Source organism: Rhinolophus ferrumequinum, chromosome 8, assembly GCF_004115265.2.
Source record: "Rhinolophus ferrumequinum isolate MPI-CBG mRhiFer1 chromosome 8, mRhiFer1_v1.p, whole genome shotgun sequence".
Classification (NCBI taxonomy): domain Eukaryota; kingdom Metazoa; phylum Chordata; class Mammalia; order Chiroptera; family Rhinolophidae; genus Rhinolophus; species Rhinolophus ferrumequinum.
The window spans coordinates 62,906,874-62,930,645 of record NC_046291.1 but is presented as its reverse complement, the minus strand read 5'-3'; the positions used below and the strand labels follow the sequence as shown (position 1 = coordinate 62,930,645).

Sequence of the window (23,772 nt, the reverse complement as noted above, 5' to 3'; positions counted from 1 at the left end):
TGGAATATTATCCAACATTTAAAAAGAAGGAAATTCTGCCATTTGCAACTACCTGGATGAACGGGGACGATGGTAAATTTTGTTTTGTTTTACACACACACACACACACACACACACACACACACACACCCCTGGGTACGTTTTTCTGTAGAAACTGAGAAAGTGATTGTAAAATCTATATGGAAATATGCTAAGGACCAAGAATAGCTGAACAGTTTTGAAAAAGAACTAAGATGACTTATACTACCGTGTTTCCCCGAAAATAAGACCTAGCCAGACAATCAACTCTAATGTGTCTTTTGGAGCAAAAATTAATATAAGACCCAGTCTTATTTTACTATGATATAAGACTGGGTATAATAATAATAATAATATATAATATGATATATGATACCGGGTCTTATATTAATTTCTGCTCCAAAAGACACATTAGAGCTGATAGTCTGGCTAGGTCTTATTTTTGGGGAAACACAGTACCTGATTATAAGACTTACTATAAATTGGCACTGAGGTAATTGGCACAAATATAGACACAAAGATCAGTAGAATAGCATAGAAAGTCCGGAATAACCAGCAATACGGAGTCAGTTGATTTTCAAAGGTGCCAAGATAATCCAATGGGAAAAGATTTTTCAAATGCTGCTGGGCTGGAACAATTGGATATCCATTTAGGAAAAGAAGAAAAGTTTACTTTATCTCACACCACATACAAACATTAATTTGAAAAATATCATAGACAAACAAAATTTTAAACTACAAAACATCTAGAAGAAAACACGCTGAAAACAGCCTGCCTCTGTTTGTGCTGCAGACTTTCCTAGACAGATTTCTTTGATAGGACACTACAAACGTAAATCATTAAGGGAAATATAATAAATTGGGCCACAATGAAATTAAAAATGTTTGCTCTTTGAAAGACATCATTCAGAAAATGATGCGGCACTTCCAGTCAAGACGGTGAAGTGGGTAAAAGCCGTGCTCATCTCCAGCCACAACCACATCAAAATTACCACTAAATCTCAGAACAACCATCATTGAGAACCACCTGGACAAAAGTCCTATAACTACGGACATAGAAGAAGCCTCGACTAGGCTGGTAGGAGGGGTGGAGACACGGAACAGGCGGGTCCCATGCCCACAGTGCAGAGACTAAGAATGGGAGAGACAGCTTGGTGCAGAGGTCCCCCGAGGAGCAAGAGGTCCCAGACCCACACTGGGCTCCACAGCCCAGGACACCAGTGCCGAGGAGTCCCCATAATGTCTGGCTGTGAAAAACAGCAGGGATTGCATCCGAGACTGAGGGCTGCTAGAGTCCCAGGCGTTCCTCTTGAGGGGCCAGCACACGGATTTGCTTGCTCACAAACTCACTGGCTCTGGACTCCAGTGCAGGGGCAGCAGTTCAAAGGGTCCCAAGGACAAATGGGGAGGAACTGAAATGAATAGCTTTGAGGCAAGGACTGGAGGGGCAGGGGTGAAGGCTACACTCTCTGGGGACAGAAGTGCTGGCAGGTACCACTGTTCCTTTGTTGAGAGCCTCTCCCATACAGCCAGCAGGTGCAAGCGAGTGCCAAATCTGTGCTCTCCATTTACCTGGCTAACAACATGCACCCCCACCTGGTGATTCACTGAGACTGAGGCACACAACTCGTGCATCCAGCCCAACCCTCTTCCACCAGCTTTTCCACACAAGCAGCCTGTCTCTGTGCTGCGGACTCTCCTAAAATCTCTCATAGGTCCACAAACCCCAAAAAAGCAATAGAGGGGCTCAGCGTGCCCTGTGCCTCTTGCTAAGTAAACCCAAGCCCAGCATAAGCAGTGAGGGGTCTCAACCTGCATTCTGACTCCTATCAGGTGGTCCTGAGCCTGGCATAAGCTACAGCCAGTGTTGGCCTGGAATGTAGCTTCAGCTGAGTAGCCACAAACCCGGCACAAGTGGTGGCTGGCCTCAGCTCACAGCGTGGTGCCCATGAAAGGATCCCAAGGCCAGCACAGGTGGCAGCCAGCCACAGATCACATGGTAGCTCCCACCATGGGGCCCCAAGCCGGGAGCAAATGGTGGCTAACCGTGAACAACACACCAAGGAGCCTGCTTAAGACCACACCAGAGCACAACCCAACCAACTCCACACACAACACACCTGAAGAACAGACTCAGTCACACTAAAGTGACTCCTGGTGCATGGGGTCAGCCCCTGCACAGAAGCTCATCCACTGTGGTCACAGCCAGCCCTCAGAGTCAGTCAGCTGAGGGTCAATCCCACACACTGATGTACCAATAGGAATCCAGGCTCAACTACAAGAGTTGAGCACAAAAGCCACACAAGGGACATCACTGGAGCACTCAGCTCAGGTGACCAGGGAGACTGCGCCACCGGGCCCCAAAGGACACCTACTACACAAGGCCACTCTGCCAAGTCTGGGAGTCATGGCAGCTCTACCTAGAAACAAACACAGAGAGGCAGCCAAAATGAGGAGACAAAGAAACAAGTCCCACATGAAAGAACAGGACAAAACTCCATAAAAATAACTAAACGGAATGAAGACAAGCAAACTACCAAATACAGAGTTCAAAACACTGGTTATAAGGATGCTCAAGGAACTTAGTGAGAACTTGAACAAAAAGATAAAAACCATAAAAAATAACTAGTCAGAAATCAAAACTACAATAACTGAAATGAAAAATACATTAGAGGGTATCAAAGCAGATGAGATGAAACAGTGGATCAAATAAGCAATCTTCAAGACAAGGTAGCAGGAAATCCAATCAGAACAGCAAAATAAATAAACAAACAAATAAATAAAATGAGGATAGTGACAACATGGATGGCCCTAGAGGGTATTTTGCTAAGTGAAATACCATACACCATACAGCCAAATACCATATTATCTCACTTATATATGGAATCTAAAGAACAAAATAAATGAACAAACAGAAACAGACTCATAGATACAGAAAACAAATTGATGTTGCCAGAGAGGAGAGGTGTTGGGGAGTTGGGTGAAAAAGGGATTAAGAAATATAAATTGGTAGTTACAAAACAGTTACAGGATGTAAAGTACAGCGTAGAGAATACAGTCAATAATGTTGCAACAACTATATACAGTGCCAGGTGGGTACTAGACTAATTGGGGGATCACTACATAAATTGTACAAATGTCTAACCACTATGCTGTACATCTGAAACTAACATAAAATAATATTGAATGTCAACTGTAACTGAAAAAAATTATTTTTTTTAACAAAAAAGAACCTCTGGGATAACATCAAGCATACCAACATTCGCATCATTGGGGTACCAGAAGGAGAAGAGAGGGAAAGGGAATGAAAACCTATTTGAAGAAATAATGACTGAAAACTCCCATAACCTGGCAAAGGAAATAGATATACAAGTTGAAGAAGCACATAGTGTCTCAAGCAAGACCAACCCAAAGAGGCCCACACCAAGACACATCATAATTAAAATGCCAAACAGAGAATTTTAAAAGCAGCAAGAGAAAAGCAGTTAGTTATCTACAAGGGTGCTCTCATAAAACAATCAACTGATTTCTCAACAGAAATTTTGCAGGACAGAAGGGATTGACACAAAATAGTAAAGTGATGAAAAGCAAAGACCTACAACTGAGATTACCCAGCAAGGCTATCATTTAGAATCGAAGGAGAGATAAAGAGTTTTCCAGACAAAAAAATTAAAAGGAGTTCATAACCACTAAAATAGTACTATAAGAAATGTTAAATGGACTTCTCTAAGTAGGCAAGATCCAAAATACCAGGGGTACCAAAAAAATGTATACACATGATTTGTATTCATCTTTTGTTATCACTATATATTATTACAATTTTAATACAGATTTTTCCTTCTTTAAAATGTATATACATTTTTTGGCACTATCTATATGAATAACAAAACATATGAAAGAAAAAAACTCACTGACAAAGGCAAACAGTAAAAGCAATGGATCAACCAACAATAAAACTAGCACAAAGGTTAAAAGGCAAAAATATGAAGATCATGTGTAATTACCGCAATAAATTAAGGGATCAACATACACACAAAATAAATAAATTATAACAAAACAAACATGGAAGGGGAATAAAAATCATAGTGATTTTAGAATGTGTTCAGACTTACAACAACCATCAACTTAAAATAGACTGCTATAAACATAGCTTGGTATAGAGAAACACATGGTAACCACAAACCAAAAATCTATGTGAGAAACAAGAAATAAAGAGAAAGGAATCCAAAAAAAATATATTGAAAATACCCAGATATAAGAGAAGAGACCAAGAGAATAAAAAAGGAACAGAGAACAACTACAAAAATAATCAGAAAAGAAAATAATAAAACTGTGATACATATCTATCAATAATTACTTTAAATGTAAATGGACTAAATACTCCAATCAAAAGACATAGGGTGGCTGAATGGATAACAAGACGTGTACATACTCGTATGCTGCCTATAAGAGACCCACTTCAGAGCAAAAGATACTCAGAGACTGAAAGTAAAGAGATGAAAAAAGATATATCATACAAATGAAAAAAAAAAAAGAAAAGAAAAGAAAAGCTGGGGTAGCAATACCGGTAACAGACAAAACATATTTGAAAACAAGGGCTGTATTAAGAGACAAAGAAGGGCATTTCATACTGATAAAGGGATCAATCCAACAAGAGGCTATAACTCTCGTAAACATCTGCACACCCAACAAAGGAGCGTCTAAATATATAAATCAAATATTGACGGACATAAAGGAAGAAATCAACAGTAATACAGAAATAGAAGTGGACTTTAACACCCCATTGACATCAATGGATAGATCATCCAGACAGAAAATCAATAAGGCAACAGTGGCCTCAAATGACACATTAGAGCAGACTTAATTGATATTATTAGTACATTTTACCCACCTCTTTTCTGTAAACTGTCCCTTCTACCACTATCCTCCTCATGATGCTACCCCATTTATATACAATGCTACCCTTCGCAGTTAGGCAAATCATAGTACTACACCTCATCCCTGTAGGGACTACCACTGAGTACGCTCCTGGCTCAGGGGAGGGGAATGAGTTCTTTGGGAATTTTGGAGTTGGCACTGGTAAGGAATGTTGTATTGGTCTGTCTCTGGTGGGTGAAATTGCAAAATGTAAAATATGGGACCTATTGGTGGTTATGTTTTTCTACCATGTGGAAAAAGGTACATTGAATATCACAGAATGTGAATATTCAGATGCCTCTGAATAGATAAGAAACAGAACCCTGACTGTACTCAAGTCTCCGTTGTGTTCCTATATACTAACAATGAAATATCAGAACAAAAAATAAAGAAAACGATGCATTTGCAGTTGCAATAAAAAGGATAAAATACCTAGGAATAAACTTAAAGGAAGTGAAGGAACTATACACTGAAAACTACAAGACATTGTTGAAAGAAATGGAAGAAGACACAAAGAAATGGAAAGATACCCCCTGTTCATGAACTGGAAGAATTAACATAGTTAAAATGCCCATAGCACCTACAGTAACACAGAGATTTACAGCAATCCCTATCAAAATTCCAGTGGCATTTTTCAAAGAAATAGTACAAAAAAAAATCCTCAAATTTGACTGGAACCACAAAAGACCCTGAAAAGCCAAAGCAATCCTGAGAAAAAAAGAATAAAGCTGGAGGTATCACAGTCCCCGACTTCAAATTATACTACAAAGAGACAATATTCAAAACAACATGGTATTGGCAGGAAAATAGACATACAGATCAATGGAACAGAATTCGGAGCTCAGAAATAAACCCACAAATATATGGGCAACTAATTTTTTACAAAGGAGCCAAAAACACACAATGCAGAAAGGAAAGTCTTTTCAGTAAATGGTGCTGGGAAAATTGGAAAGCCATATGTAAAAGAATGAAACGTCTTAGACTGCTATCTGACACCAGACACAAAAATTAACTCAAAATGGATTAAAGACTTGAATATAAGACCTAAAACAATAAAATACATAGAAGAAAACATAGGCTTATGTTTTCCTAACTTATGGACCTTGGTCTCAGAGGGGTTTCTGTGAACTTTACTCCAAAGGCAAGGGAAGTAAAAGCAAAAATAAATGAATGGGACTACATCAAACTAAAAAACTTCTTCGCAGCAAAAGAAACCACCAACCAACCAAATGGGAGATGTATTTGCAAACAATACCTCTGATAAGGGGCTAATATCCAAAATATATAAAGAAATCATATAGCTCAATAACAAAAAAAAAAAATCCAATTGAAAAATGGGCAGAGGACCTGAACAGACACTTCTCTCAAAAACATATACAGAGAGCCAACAAATATATGAAAAGATGATCGGTCTCACGAAAAATGCGAATCAAAACCACAATGAGATACCATCTCACAGCTATTAAAATGGATATTATCATTAAGACAAGAAATAAGTGTTGGAGAGGATGTGGAGAAAAGGGACACCTCATACACTGGTGGGAAAGTAAATTGGTACAACCTTTATGGAAAACAAAAAGGTTCCTCAAAAAATTAAGAATGGAGCTACCGTATGACCAAATCCTTCTTCTGGGTATCTACCAAAAAATTTGAAAACACTTATTCATAAGGATATACGTACCCTTATGTTCACTGCAGCATTATTTGCAAATAGCCAAGACATGGAAACAACCTAAGTGTCCTTCGACCAATGATTGGATGAATAAGATGTGGTACATATATACAATGGAATACTACTCAGCCATAAGAAAAGATGTAATATAGCCATTTGTGACAACATGAATGGATCTTGAGAATATCATGCTAAGTGAAATAAGTCAGACAGAAAAAGACACAAACTATATGATTTCACTCGTATATGGGATATAAAACTGAAAACAACAAATGAACAAGCATAACAACACAAAAACTCACAGACACTGACAACAGTATCATGGTTACTGGGAGCGGGGAGGGGGTGTAAAAGAGGGTAAAAAGGGTCAAATATATGGTGATGGAAGGAGATTTGACTTTGGCTCGTGAACAAACAGTGCAATAAACAGATGATGTATTATAGAATTGTGCACCTAAAACTTAACATAATGCTATTATCCAGTATTATTCCAATAAATTTAAGTAAATAATAAATAAGAAAATAAATAAGTAAAAACAGGAAGAAAATGTTTACAGTTATAGAAATGAAAAATGCTCCTGCCTATAAAAAGCTCAGAGCAAGAGAAACAATCAAATATATTAAAATGATACTAACAAAATAAGACTCCATATGATTAGCTCCACTAATAATGTGGACACAGTATATAAGATTGATATTTAAGTCCCTCAGATAAGTTAATTATCAAGGAAGATGAATAAATATTTTATACCCACGCATATTTAAATGGTAAACTGCCACATAGAATAATTTACTGCCTCCCTAGCAATGTAAGGAATACAATTTCAAACCATTAAACTCACAAAAATAGAGTTATAAAATTCAGTAATCACAAAACTGGAAAAACGTACACTTAAATATACTGCTGTTAGCGCTGTAAATTTTTTTCCTAGAAAACAATCTAACAACAAATCTAACAAAAACTATCAAGACTACTCTTTTTATGTTCATAACTTATTCTCTGATTGGTTAATTCTGTTTTGGAGCACGTGCCATGAAAATAACTCTAAGTACTGGTAATAACAAAAAGAAAGGAATACCAAGATATCAGTGCAATGCTCTTTGCAACAGAAAGATTTGCAAACACATACATACACCAAATAGAAAAGTCAAATAAAATGTAGCATAGAGCCTCAATAAAGTTATTAAAACTGAAAATTACGTAGACTAAATCAAAATATAAAAATGTAAAAATATAAAGTTTTACACAAAAAATAAAAAAATACAATATGGATTCACTGATTACAACTATATAAAATACATATATCTATTTGTTGACAAAGATTAGAAATTAATGTGGAATGATACAACTTTATAATCTTTAAATTCTTATTTCTATAAGGCTACTTAAATTCATGATGGACAAAATCAATATAAGAGATCTCAACAGTCTATCCTAAAAGATAGTACCTTAACTTTACAGTTTAGTAATTACACATTTCACAAGTTTATTAAAGCTTGTAAAACTTATTCCTTTTGTTTCTCATCTTATGCAAACATACTCAATCCAATTTTATTCATTAAGAAATACATAATATTCAATAGATCGCCTCAGGTCTAATAAGTTTTTAAAAAGAAAAAAAAACTACTTATAAGAAATAAAGCAGGAATTTTGAATATTTTCCATATTTAAACAAATTTCTATGAACTGTCTACATTATTTATTCATTTAACACATAATATGCCCTGAAACTTAGAATAGCATCACACATACCTGATGCGATGACAGGATCTTGCATCAGCTCCCTAGTGATTGGACATATAAATTCATCAGGAATTTCAGAAGAAAGGGTTTTCTCCTTTGTCCTGAGCTCTTCAATTTTCCTCAGTACTTTACTACGCAACCCTAGAGATTCTAAAAAGAAATTATTCTGTTAGGGCTGGAGAATTACTGGTTAGCTTTATGCAAGTCTTTAGCAAGCAGAAGAAAAGTTTTATCTACTACAACCAAAAATCTTCAGATTTTTTACTACATACTGTTTTACACATAGAAATGTTTTCTTTATAAATTCTTTAATGAATTTTTGTAGTATAAAATACTGCATGGTTAAAATAAATCAGCAACTATAGATGGTTTATTCTAAACAACCTTAGATTTGGAAAGTTCCTCAAGAATTTCAGATGGCTGAACTACTAACATACTACAGAAAATCAGAAAAGGCTCATTATCTTTGGTTATTTAGACAACAAAAAATTTCCTAAAAATCATTTTGAAAGGTATTCAGCTTAGTAATGTAAACTTTCCATCTTATATTTTAAACTTCATCACATTGGATATATTATTCTCTAATACTCGTATGAAACACAATCACAAATAAAGTTCATCTGTGTGTATAAGACTGTACAGACAAGTTTCATTCATTTGTATCTTTACTTTCATCTTAAGTTTTTTAAATTACCTTAATTTGTAATTTCAGAAAGTTTAGTACAATTAATTTTAGGAAGTTTAGCATTATTAGCTGTTTACATGTTTAGAACTAGCTGACAGTTTTACTTTAAGTGGAGGTGTTTGGGGGTGCTGTGGGTAGAAGAAAAGAATTACATTTCAGAATGCCTAATAGTTCCCATAAAAACACAAATTAGCTTTCCTTCTGTTGGGAGGGAATTCTCCGTGGTGTTCATACACACCTTATGACACCTTTTGTCTCTGCAATATCTTCAAGGATGTTTGCAAACATCCTTGGAAGGTAGAGGTAGTGTCTCCCTTCCAGTCAGGGGGCAGGTTTGTTTCCTGATCAGTAAGAAAATAATGTCTTCCTCTTGGGCTGGTTTGCTAGCGATCCCATTATAAGATTGGCGGGGGTGGGTGGGTAGGGGTGGGGAGTCCTGAGCTCAGGTTTCCTCAGCTGTGACACAAACATAAATTGCACACACAAGACTCAGAGGGAAAGGGGAACCAATTTGAACATGAAGCTCATGCTGCCTGTGTGCCATTAGCTGTTTAAATCTATTTGGACTGTATCTAAGAAGTGTGGCAAGTCAACCTAGCAGCTGCCTGCCTCTTAGGGACTGCTTCACTGCTTTCCTGTGACTTCTTTCCTATGTAATTCACTGAAACCACATTGAAGATTTTTAAAACAATTTTTTAAAAGTATCACAACATGTTTATAATTAGCAGCCATCTCATTAAGGGATAATTATACAACCTACAAGAGAAGGATATAGAAGCATTTAATATTTTGAAAAATATATATATTTCCCACTCTGTCAAAAATATTATACGTGTTTGCTAGTATTTATCATAGAGAATATACAAAGCTTATTTCAAAATGCCCCATGAGCAGCCGGATGGCTCAGTTGGTTAGAGCGCAGGCTCTTAACAACAAGGTTGCTGGTTCGATTCCCGCATGGGATGGTGGGCTGTGCCCCCTGCAACTAAAGACTGAAAACGGCGACTGGACTTGGAGCTGAGTTGTGCCCTCCACAACTAGATTGAAGGACAACAACTTGACTTGGAACTGATGGGCCCTGGAGAAACACACTGTTCCCCAATATTACCCAATAAAAAATAAAAAAGCCCCAGATGAGAAAAGGTTAAATTGGGTGCTATCCTTGTCCAATGTTAATGTCATTTAAAAACAGAATCAGATTGCTTTGCCCTCAGGGATGCAATTACCCTATCAAATCCACAGAACTTAGCCAGAAACAAATACCTTCTTTTGTGACTGGGGGTAGGGAGTTAGCGTATTGCTCAGAAGGCCTCTGATCAGCTGAGGGTTGGTAAACCCTCACTCAGTAAGGGAAATGGGCTGTATCTGGCTCTAGAGCAGACCTCAGAGGTGTTGTGGGTTGGGCTCCCGACCACCACAATAAAGCGAGTCTAATCTTTTTGCTGGTAGAGGGTCTTGCCTTCAATTTGTAAAAAAGGCAACATTTGTGAAGTTCAATAAAGCAAAGTGCAATAAAATGAGGTATGCCTATATATACTATAAGCCTGAAAAGGCATCTGGTTCTTAATAAATTAGACGACAAGTTAAATAGGCTACCAGCTCCTGTACTCTCATCCCCACACCTTATCCACCCCTGGAAATGCTATACCATTGAAAATTGATGGAGTCTAGACACAAATAAACATCAAAAATAGAGAACAAAACTCTGAAAACCTGTGAGGAAACAGAGGTAACTGGGTTCCAGAGTGGGGGATGGGAGAAGACAGCTTACAGAAGAGATCCGCATACACATAATAGAAGAAAGGCCTTTCTACGTGTCCCCTTCACTCTTCCCAGCTTTGCCCTGTATTGTGGTCTCCAAAGCAGCAACACCAACATCAGCTGGAAGCAGGTAACACACAGCATGACTGCCTGGCTCTAAAAGCACAGACCATCAGGCTGGTCACTTACTTTATCACCACTCCAATGCCCCAAGAGACAACAACGGAACCAAAAGCTGCTTTCTCCGGGCAGGGGCGGGGGTGGGGACCCACTAAAAACTATATTTAAAATAAATAAATGTTATTTAAAAAAAAAATCAAGCTTCTGACTAGAATGACCAAGAGAAAACAAGACATAAAAACTATTAGTAAGGAAAGGGAAATATGACTATAGTTACAATAGGGATTTTTAAAAGGATTTGGAGAAGACAGTGGTAGGACAAGTACAGTTTAATTTCTCTGGATCCTCACATGAAAACAGAGAACCTAGATAGCAAAATCAAGCCTCACAGACAACATTTCCAACAAAACAAGGTAGCTGAGTATCCTCATGAACCCCACAATATAAGTAGGTGACGACAAATCACCAACATCCATAAGACCTGAGGAGAGCATCTGTGTGGAAGGACGCAACAGGGCATCTGATGAGCCTGAGGAAAGGAGACCCCAAGATGCCCAACAAGTATTCACTGGCCCGTGGGGTCAGCTAAGTAACAGCAGCAGCTGAACTCTAGGGGTTATGCCCACTCAATAGCAGGTCAGCCACTAGTAACTAGATTTGAAGGGACTGTTTCACTTTAATCATGTATAAAGAAAAAAATGGGAAATTTCTGTGACTTAACAGTATATGCAATCAGGCGACAAGTTAAAATCTACACCAGGAAGTACTGTATTACTGGGAATTGAAATGTGAAACTTTCAAAATCAGAGGATGTTGAAACGGTTGATGCACAAAGTTTGAAAAAGCATTTGATATAACTTGATATGATCATTTTTAAATTAGAAAATGGTAAAGATGTCTCATGTGCTTTTGTGGTTTCTTGGAAACACAAGAGCAAAAGGTAGAGGGAACCCTTTGAAAAAAAACTCATTCCCAATTAGGAATCTATGATTGATAATTATTTGAATATAAGTGTAAGGACTGACATGCCATACAAGAGTTCCTTGATATTTGTCATTCCAAATTTCGACTCTTACATTATCTACAGCAATTCTAAACTACAAGATAGGTAGCATTTTGCAATATTCCTGGGGCTCAGATATAAACAGAGGCCGAGGTGCAGATGAGTCATATGGCTAGTTAGTGGACTTTGCCTAGCTTCACCGCTCAGAGACTTTCTTGCACTTCACTTTTCATATTTTATGCCGTTTGAATGAGAGAGTAAGTACCATGGTAGAGTTTACAAATTCGTGGACTCACAAATGTCTTATACACATCTCTCTCAATGTCAAGAATCTTTTGTACCTGTAATCTCTGGCTGGACATTCCTTATGCAAATGTAGTACAAGATGTAAGGAGTTATTTACTACCTAAAACTGTATGTCTAGTGTGCCCTTGGTTTTCATTAACACAATCCTAGAAAATGACTATTATCCTAGGTTGAAAGCACGAGATTCCAACAGATATTCAAGTCTACAGAAAGTTCCTCTATTATATATATTTACAAAAGGCTCATTGAAAAAAAGATTTGATGGACGCCTTGATTCCTTAAAATTAATTATTTTTAAGTGTCAAGCATAATAGATATACTACTTTGGTCTCTGATGCTCCAATATACTTCACTGCCAACTAATCAACTTCCTTCATATGATGAATATTAAGCAAATTCATATTTATTCATTTTGACATAGGAACTGTTTTAACAGTTGTACCACAAAGGCAAATGCAAGTAAGATAGTTATGCATCGAAAGAGTAAAATTCATTATCATATACTCATCAGTTTGCCTCTTCACACATTTTCTTTCCTAGACCTAACTTCAATTCTCTATTATTCCAACTTACTGTTTGGAAGAAACAAATTTTCTTAAAATTCAAGACAAAGAAACTCACTGTAGCTTAAAGTAGCACTTGTAGAAGATTAAAGGACCTCTGGATCTTTTATAATTTTGCAAAAACTTTAAAATACTTTAGAACGGTATGAAAAAATAAATGTCCTAGGCTAATTATTTGCTAATTTGTTATGTGTTTAATTTGTTGAATCTGCTAGCTTTCCAAATCTTAAAACACAAACACAAAACAGATTCCTTATGGACTGTGCACAAAACATAGAGAATGTGCAACATTGTCTCCATTTATAATAATGATTTTCCTAATTCAGCTAGTAGACCACTATAGAACTAATTTAAATTATATTTCAATTTTGGCTTGGGCCTAACACTTTCAAAACTATTTCAGTGAACTTTAAAATGATTGTAACTATTAAACCTGAGACTCATCTTTCAAAATTCAGGCCATTGGATCCCGTAAGAATTTCTTATTCTTCATGTATCTGGCTATCAGAATAGAATTGTAACACTATTAATTGTTTTTACTATGCTTCTTTGTTGTTTTCAAACATCCTTCGTTGAAATGTGAACTTAATTATTTTACATTGTCAAGTGTTCCTGCATGATAAGGTGCTATTAAGATTTACTGTGAAAGAGTAACGAGAAATCAACTAATGAAGATGCTAAATTCACCAGAACTTAAGAAAAAAACAAACAAACAAGAAAAACTATACTGAGTCTGGATGGTGAACACACAATGTAATTTATAGATGATGTGATACAGAATTGCACACCTGAAATCTATGTAATTTTACTAACAATTGTCACCCCAATAAATTAAAAAAAAAAAACTATACTGTATTACCTAACTTTCAGGAAGAAAGAGTAAATTATAAAGGAAATAAGTTATTAGAGATGTAGTAGTAAACTTCCCAGTATGGCCTGGATACAAAACCATCTAATCCTAAGTATTTTCACAAAATTATCATTCTGTTAACTTCTTAAAAGGCCATAAGCTGCTAAGAGATTTAAATAGGTGCACATACTATCTTTATTACGCAAGGAACGTATGACACTGTACTTTACAATGGTTTTCTATAACAAACTTTGTTATTTGACTCATCATTAACAACAAATCTCACTATGGATATCTTATTTTCTATGCTTTCTGGTTAAATAAGACTTTACTATAACTTATTAATAATAGTGTCTGGTGACTATGTTTATTAGAGTATGACATGAAGACTTCAAACTGTCTTTGATAAGGATATAGTATCCTGAACATATAAACTCTTACAACTCAACAGTAAAAATACAAACCAATTTAAAAAGGTCAAAGGATCCTAACAGACATTTCGCGCAGGAAGATACATAAATGGCCAACAGGCACTTGAAAAGATACTCCATATCATTAGGTAAATGCAAATTAAAACCATAATGAAATACCACTTCGCATCTGCTAGGATGGCTATAATCAGAAAGACTGGTAATAACATGTGCTGACAAAGAGGAAGAAATTAGAAACCTCACACATTGCTGGTGGGAATGTAAAATGGTACATACAGCTGCTTTGGAAGGTATTCTGGCAGTTTCTCAAAATGTTAAATGTAGAGTTATTCTACTCCTAATCATATGCCCTAGATAAATGAAAACATATATAGTCACACAAAAACTCATACATATATGTTCATAGCAGCCTCATTGATAATAGCCAAAAAGGGAAACCACCCAAATGTCCATCAAGTGATGAATGGATAAACTGTGGTGTAGCCATAGCCATACAATGGAACATTATTCAGCCATAAAAAGGAATGAAGTATGTATACCCACAAAAACATGGATGAACCCTGAAAGCATTATGTTAAATAAAAAAGGCCAGATACAAAAGGCCACATATTGCATGGTTCCACTTATAAGAAATGTCAAAAATAGGCAAATATACAGAGACAGAAAATAGATTAGTGGTTGCCAGAGCTAGGGAGAGGGAAGACTGGGGTTCTTTGGGGGTGGGGTATAAAAGTGTTTTGAAATTAGATAGTGGTGAATATACTAAAAGCCACTGATTGTACACTTAAGAAAATAATGACTTGTCCACTGGAAATTACAAAAGATTGGTGAAAGAAATTAAGAAGTCCTGAATAAAGAAAAAAACATCCTGTGCTTATGGACTGGAAAATTCAATATTGTTAAGATGACAATAATTCTCAAATTGATCTACAGATTCAAAACAATCCCTGTAAATATCAAGTGGCTTTTTTTTTTTTTTTTTTTTTTTTTGCAGAAATTGAAATTTTGCTTATGGAAAATGCAAGGGACCCAGAGTAGCATAACCAATCTTGAATATAAAAATAAAGATGGAGAACACACAATTTTCAATTTCAAAACTTACTGAAAAGGTACTATGTAAATGGCACTAGTAAAAGAATAGACAAATAGATCAATGAAATAGAATTAAGAGTCCAGAAATAAACCTTCACTTTATGGTCAATTGATTTTCAACAAGATGCCAAGATATTAATAATTCAAAGGGGAAAAGAACAGTCTTTTCAACAAATGCTGCTGGGACAACTGGTTATCCACACCTGAAAGAATAAAGCTGGACCCCCTACCTCATACCATATACAAAAAAATAAGTCAAAATTGATCACACACCTAAATGTAAGAGCTAAAACTATCAAAGGAATACAAGAAAACATAGCTGTGAATCTTTGACACTTTGGATTAGGCAATAGTTTCTTAGCTATTATACCTGCAGCACAAACAACAAAAGAAAAAAAGAAAAACACATCAATTGGAGTTCATTAAAATTTAAAACTTTTGTGCAGAAAATAGAGAAAATATTTACAAATCATATATCTGATAAGGGTCCAGTATCCAAATTTATATATAGACAACTATAAAAAGACAAAAACACCCAGTTTTTAAAATGGGCAGAGGATCTGAACAGACATTTCTCCAAAGAAGATACACAACAAGCACATGACAAGATGTTCAACATCACTAATCATTAATCAGGTAAATGCATATCAAAACCACAATAAGAAACCACTAGGAGGGCTATAATTTAAAAAGCAAACAAGTGTTGAGGATATGGAAAATTTGGAATTCTCATACACTGCTCGTGAGAATGTAAACTAGCACCACTGCTTTGGAAAATAGCCTAGCAGTTCCTCAAATGTAAGCACAGAGTTACCATATGATCCAACAATTCCATTCCTAATTATACACCCAAGAAAACTGGAAATAGATGCCCATAAAACAACCTGTGCATGCATGTTCTCAGGGGCATTATTTGTAATAGCTACAAAATTGAAATGACTGTAACAATCTAAATTCAATCAACTGAAGAACAGATAAGCAAAAAGTGATAAATTTATACAATGGGATGTTATTTAGTCATGGAAAAAAATGAAGTACTAATGTATTAGGTTGGTGCAAAAGTAATTGCAGTTAAAAAGGTTAAAAATAACTCCAAAACCACAAGTATTTTTGCACCAACCTAATATGCTACAACATGGATAAACCTTGAAAACATGCTAAGTAAAAGATCCCCAAAAAAAAAAAGGACGTATATTGCATGATTCCATTTGTATAAAATGTCAAGAATAGGCAAACCCTTGGAGACAGAAAGTAGATTAGTGGTTGTCAGGGACTAGTGAGAAAGGGAATAAGGAGTGACTGCTAATAGGCATGGGGCTCCTTCTTGAAGTGATGAAAATATTCTGGAATTAGTGGTGGTAGTTGTACAACTCCATGAACATACTAAAAATCACTATACTGTACACTTATAAAAGGGTGAGTTTTATAATATGTAATTATATCCCAAATTAAAAAAAAGTTTTTAAAATTACATTACATGGTGGCTTTCGAGACCTAAAGAAATGCTTGCTATGTAACATTTCTTTGTCATAATCTAATAAAAATATACTGTCCCATACAACGACATCTTCTTTCAAGAATCTTACCAATTTTCAAATCATCAGCCAGACTTTCTTTTGTAAGATTCAACAGTTCTCTTCCATCAATATTATTCATTTTGAAAATACCAACAAGGTCTTTTAAATCTTGTGCACAAAGCCACTCTGAGACATCATCTTCTGACCAATCTTCAGTAAAGTGCTTCAGTTGATCTTCTGTGCTCCTTGCTTAAAAAACAAACAAAAACCCACATAAAAGAAGGCAAGTGAAATAACAACAAAAGAAAAAGCATTTCCTTTCTAACCATTCTCACTTTGAATTAAAAAGTAAATAAAATGTCCTTAAATCTATGTTTTACTACTTTAACCTCCTCTTAAGAAATTTCAGAAAGTCAAATAATAGTATGTATAATAAAGAATTATTTGACATATTAAACACTACTCTTTCAGACCTTTTTTTTTACTCAATAAAGACAATTTTTCTGTTGTATAAAATTCATATCGGCAAAAGAATTCTATTTGCTCTGTCATCTGCATATCAGCACCCATTTGTTTAATTCTGACAGTGATAAAAATAAAAAATTCCTAAATTATATTTCATCATTGTTTGATGAGGCCAAAACTAAAATCAACAAAATAAAACTATAATTTCTATTTTGTTCTCAGGCTATATTTATCTGAAAAATGTGTATGGAGTATAAATAAATAGCTTACAAAACTATGGGAGGTATGATATACATAAATGCGCATCCAAAAATATTTATCAAGTTTTAACATATGTCAACTACTTTAACACTATTTTCTCTAAAATTGTTTTTAAATTATATTAAATATGGATATACATTTATATTGAGAAAAGCAATGTAATTTGTCAAAAAATTACTGAATTTCTGATTTTAACAGTGAATAGCGTTGAACTGAGTTAAATATGATGTCCTTACTAACCTTGGAAAAGTGTTTCCATGTCAAATTGCCAGATGTTCACTGTTTTGTCCATTGAACCAGTAGCAAGTAAAAGGACATTGGGTGCAAAGGCACAAGTTGTAACATACCTAGTTAATAAAAACAATTATAATGTATCCTCAGACTAATTTTTTAAATTATATTAATACAAACTGAGGTTAAGTTCAGACCTGGTATGCTGAGTCAATGTGTGCAGTACATTCTCAGTATTCTGGAAAACAACAACAACAAAACACTTTTATATTTACGTAGGCAAGAGTAAAGTTACTAGTAAAAAATTGTTTGACATAAATAGTTTATATGCTATATGTATTTTAATATTATTAGTCACTAACAGAAGTTGAAACTTTACCCAATGAATAAAAAATAGCATCTATATACCTAATAATATTATCAGGTTCTTATTTCACTTTCCTAATTATCAGCACTACTGTCTACTGACCACTTTCCTAGAAATTTTTAGTATAATAGGCTTCTGGCTATTGCTGATTTGCCAGAACGTACTAATAGTCATCTAAACATCTATTACATGAAATAATTTGCATTTTTGCTGACATTTGACTTGTACCCATGGCAGGACCAGTGAGTAGTAATTAGTCACTTAGATTCTGAGTACACTAGCTGGCCATCAAGCATCACTATGTACATAAGTGACACTCATATACATATTTTATGAGGAAAACTGTTTTTGTAAATGTAAAATGTCATGAAAATTTCATCAGAAATATTAAGGATCTACTTCACCTAGTTTGAGCATCCTTCCCCATTTCCTGCCAGAACTCTCAGTGATGTAAACTTCTTCATGGAGGACTACTTTAGATTCCTTGTTTGACCCGCTACATTTTGATGATTTATATCTCCATGTCATTTGCTGGCATAGCTACAGCCTGAATTCAATCATTATAAGGCTTCACTCTACACTGATTTCTCTTGGAGAATATTTCCATCAATTACATCTTCACTATATGTAAAAAGTTCATTTTTCTTCATACTCATGCAAGCTGGTCTTTACCCTCATGGATGTACCAAAAATTCCCATTTTTCCAAATCCATTACGACCAACTCTTCCTTACACTAGTCTCTAAATCCAGCCAATACTAGAACGGTGTCAGGCCAATGTCAGCTATTCCCTCCCCAACCCCTGGGATAAACATTTATCCTTCGTTGTTTTAAAAAGGTGGTATAAAGTTTTAAGAATGGATATAAAATGATATTTTGGATATTGGTGCTCTTTAAATCTGTATTTTTTTCTTCGATCAAATTAAATATCTGTCCATATTAAAATCATTATTGAAATATTTAAGGGCTTGTCCCAGAACCAATACTTTACTTGCATAACTATTTTAGACTTTCTGAAACTATATTATTATATTCTTTGGCACCCTAAACAGAAAAAAGGTATACATTTTATCATCTTGCCTAACTAAACAAAGTTCAGTAACTTAATAAACATAATTTACATAGACCACACATGCAAGAGTTTAAAATACTTACTGTATCATACACTATGACAGACTTATCCACTGATCTTTAAAAGAAAAGAAATGAGTGAAAACTTCTATAAAAACAAAGTAGAGCATCTATTTAATTAGTATTATAAAATAATTTAAATAACTTTTTAAGAAAAGGCTGAAATATTGATATATATTTAGAATGCAGTCTCTTTTTATTCATATGTATGAACTTTTATTCAAAAAACTACATGCCATATATGAAATTTAAAAGACAGTTATAAATTATATTAAGCACTAGCACATGCCACACACACACACACACACACACACACACACACACACAGAATAAGCATTTGTGATGCATACATAAGATGCAATCCCATATCACGTTAGTAGCTCAAAGGGAAAAACCACTACAAGGAAAAGGTATTACTTGCTACTTGGTTTTTGTTTCAGATGCTTTGTTCTTTATCATTGATATGATTGTGCTTTAATTACTAATTAGGCACTCAGTTTTGAAAATTATAATTCTAAACTTGATATGGATTCTACATGGTTTCCTTTAATGGCACAAAAATTAAAAACAACCATCTTAGATTATTCTAGTGGTGAAAAAAATCATCAAAGAAAAATGCAATGCTATAGCAAAACGTGTAATTAAAAACAACAAATATACTTCTATATGATATTTCCCCCTTTGGAAACACTATTTATACCACAATATATGTTGCAAGGGAAGAAAATATATCAATAATACAAGGGTTACTAACCTGTGCACAACTTTAATAATATTTGTACTTCTTATTAAAAGGTAGTTGATTATAGTCTGACCACAGGAGTCATACCTAATGGAAGCCTTAAAATTCCCTTCAATAAGATTTAAAATTCTTTTTAGTAGGCTATTCAGTGTTGATGATCCATTTGGACTGCAAAATCTTTGTCATATGTTCAAAGTAGGAGTTATACTTTAAATGTTCAAATATAAAATACAAGAAAATGGGAAGCATATAAATGCATTCTGGATGTCAAAAAAACATAATTATAGCATTAAATGCTAAAGTCCAGCCATAAAACACTGAGAAATCATACTAGCAGCTAACATTATTTGAGCATGTATATGCTAGACATAATTTTATAGACACCCTTATTTAGTCTTAACTTCCCCAAGGTACAAGGTATTATTACTGGAATAGCTAAAATTCTTAGGGAAAACGCCATCATTTCTGAGCATCCTAAAGATAGAAAACTAAAAGGAAATTCTACTTTCTGAGACTGCCACTAGTGCAATTAAAACTAACTCATCCTATTGACATAAGCTAAATCATCATTAGTGATCTTACGAGCATTGTGCTGGGAAGACAGAAATTAGGGCAACAAGCAAGAGTCAACATATGGGGATAGCAAGCAATATCGCTGAACATATACCCTGTTCATGGACAGGAAGAATTAACGTTAAAAAATCCATACTACCCAAATAAATCTACAGATTCAATGCAATCCCTATCATTCAAATGACATTTTTCACAGAACTGGAGCAAATAATCCTAACATTTATATGGAACCACAAAAGACCCTGAATAGCCAAAGCAATCTTGAGAAAGAAGAACAAAGTTGGAGGTATCACACTACCAGATATCAAACTATATTACAAGGCCATTGTGATCAAAACAATGTGGTACTAGCATAAAAAAACAGACAGAGAAATCAACAGAACAGAATAGAGAGCCCAGATACAAACCCACACCTATATGGTCAACTAATTATGACAAAGGAGGCCGGAACATACAGTGGGGTAAAGCCAGTCTACTCAAATAAATGGTGTTGGGAAAACTGGACAGATACATGCAAAAGAATGAAACTGGATCACTTTCTTACACCATATACAAGAATAAACTCAAAATGGATTAAAGACTGAAATGTAAGACCTGAAACCATAAAACTCCTAGAAAACATAGGCAGTAAATTCTTTGATTCACTCTTAGCAATATAGATAGATAGATAGATAGATAGATAGATAGATAGATAGATAGATAGATAGATAATGTCTCCTCAGGGTAGGGGATAAAAGAAAAAGTAAACAAATGGAACTACATCAAACTAAAAAAGTTTTTGCACAGCAAAGGAAACCACCAACAAAATGAAAAGACAACCTGCTGAATGGAAGAAAATATTCACCAATGATACATCTGATAAGGGGTTAGTAACCAAAATATATAAAGAACTCATACAACTTAACATCAACAAACAAAAAGTCTGATTCAAAAATGGGCAGAGGACTTAACAGACGCTTCTCCAAAGAGGACATATACATGGCCAACAGACTATGAGAAGATGCTCAACATCACTAATCATCAGAGAAATGCAAATAAAAACTGCAATGAGAGGGGCGGCCGGATGGCTCAGTTGGTTAGAACACGAGCTCTTAACAACAAGGTTGCTGGTTCAATTCCCACATGGGATGGTGGGCTGTGCCCCCTGCAACTAAAGATTGAAAACGGCAACTGGACTTGGAGCTGAGCTGCGCAGTCCACACCTAGATTGAAGGACAACGACTTGGAGCTGTTGGGCCCTGGAGAAACACACTGTTCCCCAGTATTCCCCAATAAAATTTTTTAAAAAATCTTTCTGAAATGTGTAAAAAATAGTAATAATAATATAAAAACCGCAATGAGATATCATCACACACCTGTCAAAATGGCTATCATCAATACGTCAACAATCAACAAGTGTTGATGAGGATGTGGAGAAAAGGGAACCTTTGTGCACTGTTGGTGGGATTGTAAATTCCGTGTTTCCCTCAAAATAAGACCTACCCGAAAATAAGCCTCAGTTAATACTGTCAGATGGATGCATTCAGCACATTATGACAATGTTCCAGAAGAAGATGACGAAGATGACATGACTGTATTTGAATAAATGTAGATTGTTGTACATGAAGAAAATAAGACACCCACTGAAAATAAGCCCTCATGCGTCTTTTGGAGAAAAAAAATAATATAAGACCTGGTCTGATTTTCAGGGAAACATGATTGTTGCACTCACTATGGGCAATAATATGGAGGTTCCTCAAAAAATTAAAAACAGAACTACCTTATGATCCAGAAGTTCCACTTGAGTATTTATCCAAAGAAACCCAAAACACTATTTGAAAAGATATATGCAGCCTGTAGCATTATTTACAATACCCAAGATATGGAAGCAACCTAAGTGTCCATTGATAGATGTATGGATAAAAAGATGTGGTGCATATATACAATGGAATATTACTCAGCCATATAAAAGAATGAAATCTTGCCATTTGCAACTACATGAATGGACGTAGAAGGTATAATGCTAAGTGAAATAAGTCAGAGAAAGACAAATACCATATGATTTCACTTATGTGTGAAATCTAAAAAACAAATTTATATACAAAACAGAAATAAACTCATAACTACAGAGAACAAATTCATGGCCACCAGGTAGGAGAGAAGTTGGGGAAATGGGTGAAAAGCTGAAAGGGATTAAGAAGTACAAATTTCCAGATATAATAATAGTCACAGGGATGTCGAGTGCAGCATAGGGAATATAGTCATTAATACTGTAATAACTATGTATGGTATCAGAGGGGTTCTAGTTTTATGGGGGTGATCACTTTGTAAGGTATATAAGTGTCTAATCTCTATGTTGTACACCTGAAACTAATATGTCAACTGTAACTGAAAAATAAACATTAAAGAAAAATGTTTTTAAGTGACGCCAAACAAAATCTCAGAACTAAAACTTGGTTCAAGGTCACACAGGCAGTAAGTGGCAGGGCTGGGATTAAAACACAGTTCTGTCTTCTTAAGTCCCACATTTTTGGATTTCACGCTTCCTAAAACATCATCCTCCATGAATATATTCAAATTAAAATTGATTTATAATGGGCACACACCCTGACAGTTTTAGTCTAAAAAAAGCAGATGAGATGGGTATTCAAATTTCACTAAAGCTTTCACAAGATATCTAACTTTAAGCAATGTAATATCTGATAACCCTTCATGATACAAATTGCAACATGTACTTTTATGTTACTAAGTAAACTGATTTGTTCAATGGGATTGTTAACAATGTTGCAAAGAGACAGGCAATAAAAGACGATTTGAGATTTGGAAAGGCCATATTAAGCCTTCTTATGCTAGTCATTACTGAACAAGAGAGGGTTGCTTGTTAAAGCCACTCCTTATTCATGACTCTTTACTCATGACGATCCTAATTCATGACAATCTATCATTCACATTTATAAAATATATTTAAAAAATAAACAAGCATCTTGTCAGGAAGAGGAGGGATATTTACTTCCCCTCCTTTCTGAAATAAGATTCTGGACCTCTCTTCTCCATTATAATGCTATAAAATGAACTTAACACAAAAACTGTATGAGTCTCACTTAACACTTCTTCCATGATTCAGAGAGTAAGGGTAGTCAGGATCTTGCAGTGTATTAGATTATCACTACGTACGAACATCAACCATCACAATAGAGAATTAAAACAACTTTAAGGGCACAAGCTTTGTTTAATACTTCCCTTTTATACGTGCTACTGCAACTGGCAGGGAGCTGAGCATTAAGAGAGCCATCAATACTTGATGAATTTCTTACATTTTGCCAATTAATCTCTCTACTTAAGAGT

At 35.1% G+C, this 23,772-nt stretch overlaps 1 protein-coding gene across 6 annotated transcripts in view; it reads right to left on the bottom strand.

Annotated features, from left to right (window-relative positions):
* The window catches only part of WDSUB1 (WD repeat, sterile alpha motif and U-box domain containing 1), a 54,574-nt gene that overhangs the window by 15,818 nt on the left and 14,984 nt on the right, over positions 1-23,772 (bottom strand). For all 6 annotated transcript variants that reach the window (XM_033113086.1, XM_033113083.1, XM_033113085.1 and 3 more), the window contains 5 exons: positions 19,158-19,191; positions 17,834-17,874; positions 17,646-17,752; positions 16,749-16,928; positions 8,361-8,501 (listed from right to left, as the gene is read on the bottom strand). In XM_033113086.1, the coding sequence (XP_032968977.1) occupies positions 8,361-8,501; positions 16,749-16,928; positions 17,646-17,752; positions 17,834-17,874; positions 19,158-19,191 (503 nt within the window). The remainder of the gene's footprint in view (positions 1-8,360; positions 8,502-16,748; positions 16,929-17,645; positions 17,753-17,833; positions 17,875-19,157; positions 19,192-23,772) is intronic.